Genomic DNA, 6,126 nt, shown 5'->3' with positions numbered 1-6,126 from the left:
AAAAAAATTTTTTAAGTTTAAAAAAATTGTTTACAGGTTGAGTAGGCAACAAGAGATCATTCATGAGAACCCTATAAATCAATCTTGTAAATCCTGTTTAAAAAAAAAAAATCCACAATAGCTTGTCTGAAATTTTGCTATTGATCTCCCAAACAAAAGAAATAAGTATTGAACTTGAGAGATATATTTCAACGTTTAAACTTTATTTATGGACTTGCTTTTTTGTCTCAAAAAACAAACAACAGGGCTTCCCTGGTGGCGCAGTAGTTAAGAATCCGCCTGCCAATGCAGGGGACACAGGTTCGAGCCCTGGCCCGGGAAGATCCCACATGCCACAGAGCACCTAAGCCTGCACACCACAACTACTGAGCCTGTGCTGTAGAGCCCATGAGCCACAACTACTGGGCCTGCGTGCCACAGCGTGCCACAACTACTGAAGCCCTTGTGCCTAGAGCCTGTGCTCTGCAACGAGAAGCCACCACAATGAGAAGCCCACGCACTGCAACGAAGAGCAGACCCCGCTCGCCGCAACTAGAGAAAGCCCGTGTGCAGCAACAAAGACCCAATGCAGCCAAAACTAAATTAAAAATAAAAATAAAACAAAAAACAAAATTCATCCAGGTAAGTGATCCAAGTCCCATGTGGTATGAAATACCTTTCTCATATGGAATAGATGGTGGAAGAAGTTTCTCCATCTCAACACAGCATGTGCAGATGAAGGGTGCCACAATGGCAGGGAGGCTGTGTGCTGTGCTGGGGACTGAATCCCACTGCAAACTGTGAGGCCTCCGGCCAGACACACCTCTCAAATCATCAACCTGATGGGTTGGTTTCAAAGCCTCGTTTTCTTTCTTTTTGTAAGTTTTAGTTTCAGTTATTTTTAAAAATAGACTTTTTTAAAAACGGTTAAAGAAAACTGAGCAGATAGTACACAGTTCCCATACATCCGTCTCACAGCATAGTTTCACCTTTGTTCACTTGCATGCGTGTTAGTATTATATAATGTTTGCAGGTTTCTCTGTAGGATAAATTCCTAGATGTGGGACTGCTAGGTCAAAGGGTAAATGTATTTGTAGTTTTGGTGGATAATGCCAAATTGCCTTTCAGAGGATTGTACCACTGTGAGCTCCCACCAGCCATGTGTGAGAGCTGGAGCCCCTTTCAGCTCTAGCAGTTTTTATTCTATCTTCTTCCCAGGACACAGGCCCAAAGGCTAACTTTGTGGGGAGTTTTTCTGAGATATGGTCTCCGAAACAGGCCACAGCCAGCTGTGCCACATGCAGGAGAGCTCACATTAGACAGAAACAGCTTTCAGGCAGAACTTCCAGGCTCAAATGACAAAATTTGAATAAGGTGTGAAGGTGAGTTAACAGTATTCTAGCAGTGTTAATTTCCTGGTTATGTAAGATGTTAACATTTGGGGAAGCTGAGTGAAGAGTATTTGGAAATTCTTTTAACTATTTCTGCAGCTTTTTCGCAAGTCTGAAATGATTTTAAAATTAAGAGTTTAAAACTTTCAAAGGTATTTTGAAAAAGAGGGAAAAAATGCGAGTGTGTGCCTCCTGGAACTGTCAAAATGTACAAATAAGCTGAGAATAGAAACAGTTGTGGAGTAAGCACAGCATTCATAAAAGTCAGGGATTGAATTAAGGGCGGTCCTTCTCGTAAGGGATGGATGGAGCCCTTCGCCAGGGTGGGGAGACAGGACTGCTGAGTTTGGCCCCTGACCTCACCACCTGATGAGCTGCTTATCCACCCTGTGCCCAGAGTCCTCTCTGAAAAGACATCCCTTGCACCACAGGGGGCTGCTGTGAGGCTCCAGTGAGATGCAGGAGATGAAAGTAAACTGAGAGCTGCAAAGGACCATACCTCTGGGAAGGGATTACCTGCAAAACCTGAGATAGGCCCCCGTGAAAAAGATCACAAACATTTGCCTGCTGGTCCTGCCTAACTATGGGTTTCAGTGGAAGCAGCTGGAAGTCTGTTTACAGTAATTGTTTTTTAAGCCCTTAAACGGTGGTCCTCCTCTGTTCAGTGGCCCCCACTCTGAGGTCCCATGCTCCTGAAAGTCCAGTCCCTCCAGTTACATGGCTGTGCACCTCCTTGGGGCGCTAGAGTCATCGTTTGCTTTCTTCCTGATGCTTTCTGCAAAAGACAAGAATCCTGTTGCCTCTTGTTGCCTGAGTGCTGCCTCACAAAGGCTAGTTTAATATTTTAATTGCCTGCAAGAGTTTGTGTTAAAAGAAGATGCAGAATGATATTTAAGACCATGCTGGAAAAAGAACCAAGTCATCCCTAATTCCTCCCCTCTGAAATGACTGTTTTCGCACCTTGTGTGTGGCAGCTGGGGGAGACCCACCACACAGGGGGCTTTCCCTTTGCCCCTTGATAATGTGCTATCAACACTTTTCCTTGTTGCCAAGTGACTGATGTACCTTCATTACTATGGATGGCGGCCTAGTACCCCATCCTGTGGTTGCCCTGTAATGCACCATGGCAATGGACGTTACAGTTTAAGCCTTTTTCATCATGAGCCGATTTTGTTTCTAATGAGGGATCATTACTAGAACCTGTTACTCCGCTTGCCTACATGGTGCCCTGAATCGCAAATCCCAAAAAAAGCTTTTGGGATGGACAGACTCATATAGGTTGTGACGGCCTCAGAAATTTTATTTGACCAGATCTTACTGGTTCGACTCATCTTAAGCCAGTTTTGGCCCATAGGTCTTAATGTTTGTGAAAATCAACTCTGCAGGCTGTTCCCACCTTATTCCAAACTGGAGAAAAAAAAAAATCAATGTAGTATAGAGAGCTGGATAGGAAAAGATTGTAACTTCAGTGGCCTTGGGGCTATGAAGGTCATAGGGATGGTCTGGGCCACCCTCATGGCACAGATGGGGAGACTGGGGCCAGGAGGTACTGTGAGTTGCCCAAGGCTCCATCTGGGTTCCAGGAGGAGGCAGGGCTAGGACCATCAACCTGGAAGGTTCAGAGCCAGCGCCACAGCGCTGTGGTCTGAGCAGCCTTGGAGGGCCCTGCTGCATTCCAGCAGGGCCATGCAACTCTGACTCTGCGCCCGGCGCTGCCCTGAGCAGAAGCCGGGCAAGGGGGACACTTACCAGCCAGGTCCCTCCTGCCAATGGCGACGAGGCCTTTGAATAGCGCTCTGCTGAGGTTCTCACTGGCTGTGACCGAAGCCCGTGCTCCTGGTGCCTGAGGATCATGAGGGGAGAAAGAGAGAGAGAGAAGGCGCCAACCCCGCCTGCCTTACCAGAGCCAGGCCTGAGCACACCCCTTACCGCCACCAGAACATCAGACCCTTCTCCAAGTTCCAGCAGAACTCAGCCCAGAAATGGGGAGGGAATGGGAGGGAAGGGGAGGAGCAGCCTCAGATGGGATGGGGGTGGAGTTTTGTGTCAGGGACACCTGGATCTCCCCAGTGCCAGGCTTTCCCCTGAGCATCCACCATGTATCCTATCGGTGTCACTGGGAAGGGAGAAAGAATTGGCATTCACTGTGGTACCATGATGCACACATGACTATACAGTTCGTCTCTCTGGCGGCTCACAATAACCTGTGACTTGCATGCTAGTGGCCCTGTTCTTTCCCCTGAACCAGTGGTTCTCAGCCATAAGTGCTCATTGGAAACACCTGGGAGGCTTTAGCAAACACTGACACCTGGGTCCCCCTCCCGGTTCTGAGATTCCTAGTACTTGGGTCTGGGTGTGGCCTAGGCAACAGATCAGTGTTAAGCCTTCCCAGGTGATTCCAATGTTTGGTAAATAAGTGCCCATGCTCTTCAGTGGTGGGGTTAACTTGTTATTCAACTGTGACCAGGTCAGCTCTCCCAGCTGGGGACAGACAGTCTGGCACAGCCATGGGGGCACAGCCATCAGGTCCAAGTCAGTCAGCCACTGCGTCTCTGATGTTCTGATGTCCGTGGGCCCCCAGCAGGCACTTCCTCCTGGTGCTGCTCGTGATGTAGCAGTTTCATTTGACCCATTTATTCACTACCCCTTGTCTCCAGCCCTGTAATTTACCAGTGCTCCTTTATCGACTATGAAATCCGCATCGGTAATAGAGTTCACTTGTGGACTCCCTACTCTATTCCACTACCTGATTTGCATATGTTTATGTCAGGTATCTCTCTGTGTTAAATATTTTAGCTTTCTAAGGTTGAGTCTGGTTGAGTTAGACCCTCTTCACTTTTTTCCCCCAGAATATTCATTTATATATTCCCTGTTTCTTGTTTCAGATGAACTGTAGAATCCTTTAGTCAAGTTTCAAAAACCTCCTATTTTGATTTGATTAAAATTGGATCAAAGCTTTAATTTGGGGAAAATCAATATCTACATGACACTTTTTTTAGCTGGAAATACAGAATGTCATTCCACTTACCCGTCTTCTTTTATAGTTCAAATAATTTGTATTGTCTTACTCATATGTCATTCATATTTCTTCTTAGAAACACTATTGTAAATGGAGTATATTTTTAATATATATTATATATTTTTTTAATATTTTAAAATATATTTAAAATATACATATTTTTACATATTTTTTTTACATATATATACCTCTATATATTTTGCCCACTTATTGATGGTACAGAGGAATACTATGGTGTTCGTATATTTAACCATGTTTAGCCATTTCATTGAATTATTTTATTCTAAGAGTTTTTCCGTTGATTCTTCTGGACTTCCTCTGTGTGTGTGTGTGTGTGTGTGTGTGTGTGTGTGTGTGTGTATCTCATCTGAAATGAATAAATCTCTCTCTTCCTTTCCAGTATTTACACTCAATTTCTATTTCTGTTTCATGCCTCAATACCAGGGCCAGAATTTCCAAATAGATGTTAAATAATAGTGGCAACAGCAGCTCCTCTCCTTTTTACAGGGAGCACCTTTAGTTTCATGTGTGAACGATGGGTTTCAGCTCAAGCTGATTCGTGAAGAATGTGAAGTTCACAGGTCAATGTGGACGAAGGGGCAGAGGGCCCAGTCTGTGTAAAGGCCTGGAGAGGGGAAGAGCACGTGATGTGTTGGAAGTGGCGTGTGGCTTGCTGAGGCTTTTCCCCAAGAAGCACAGAAAACTGAACATACCCCACATGCCCCCACCCTTCCACCCAGTTGCTCTGGGGCGCCAAGGCAAGGTGGTACCTGTCCACTGTTGCTCGATGGTGTGGATGTGGGCCTCGGTGAACTCCCAGCAATACGCCAGCTTCTTCCACTCGTGGGGCTGCAGGTACCTGGAGGCCAGTCACCACAGCACAGAGCGGAGCTGCTGCGTTTCCTGCCAATGGTGCTACTTAAAGGTCAAGCTCTTCCCAGAGGGGTCACAGAGGTCCCTGCATGAGAGCTGGTCCTGTGGGGCAGATCCCAGAAGTGCAGCAGCTGTCTGGGGGAAATCCGTGCCAGGCTCTCCCACGTGAGCCTGGACACAGAACTGGTGTCATCACAGGCCTGGGGCATACTGTCCGTTACTCTGGTTTCTGACTCTGTGCCTTGCTTTGTTTTGAGTGCTGGAAACTGAGTTGCTTACACTGTTTCTCCAACCAGAATTCCTTTTCTCACCTCCCTGTCTCTCAATCCCATTGCCACAGTCAAAAGACCACCTGGGTGCCACCTCTTCCAGGAAGCCTTCCCAATTTCTCTCTTTTCTTTGTGTTCTTATAGCACGAGTGTCAGTAGAATGACTCAGCAGTTGTGGCTAAAACCAGGCAAGCCAAGAATCAGGCATGAACTAAACTTGCCAAGTGACAACAAGTAGAGAAGGTCTGGGTTACAGAATTCTTTCTATGCAAAACAGGTGATAAAATGAGAGGTTACCAAAAATTATGTAATAGCTTAAGTTAAACCCACAAAAGTCTTAGTTAAAGCCACAAAAGCCCCTCAAAAGGATGTGGATGCAGATTTCTAGTTGTTAAAAAGCTCAGGTGATCACTGCAAAGTAAAGGAGCTGTTACAGTGGAGGATTACTGGACTGAATGTCAATATTATGTCATAGTATGAGTGTGTTTCGTGTTTGGTAATTGCAATCATTGTTGCTTTTGTTGTGGTCATCCATTTACAATGCTTGGTGTCAGTTTATTTATCTCTTGTAAAAATAAAATACAGTGTGTGTGTG

General features: G+C 45.7%; 1 protein-coding gene across 1 annotated transcript in view; it reads right to left on the bottom strand.

Moving 5' to 3' along the window:
- Positions 1–4,873: 4,873 nt before the first annotated feature.
- The window catches only part of ANKDD1A (ankyrin repeat and death domain containing 1A), a 33,435-nt gene continuing 32,182 nt past the window's right edge, over positions 4,874–6,126 (bottom strand). The window contains 2 exon segments of the mRNA XM_028494927.1: positions 4,874–5,014; positions 5,160–5,358. Of these exon segments, the coding sequence (XP_028350728.1) occupies positions 4,965–5,014; positions 5,160–5,358 (249 nt within the window). The 3' untranslated portion in view covers positions 4,874–4,964.

This window comes from Physeter macrocephalus, chromosome 11 (assembly GCF_002837175.3).
Source record: "Physeter macrocephalus isolate SW-GA chromosome 11, ASM283717v5, whole genome shotgun sequence".
Taxonomy (NCBI): Eukaryota; Metazoa; Chordata; class Mammalia; order Artiodactyla; family Physeteridae; genus Physeter; species Physeter macrocephalus.
This window is presented reverse-complemented; position numbering and strand designations above follow the sequence as displayed.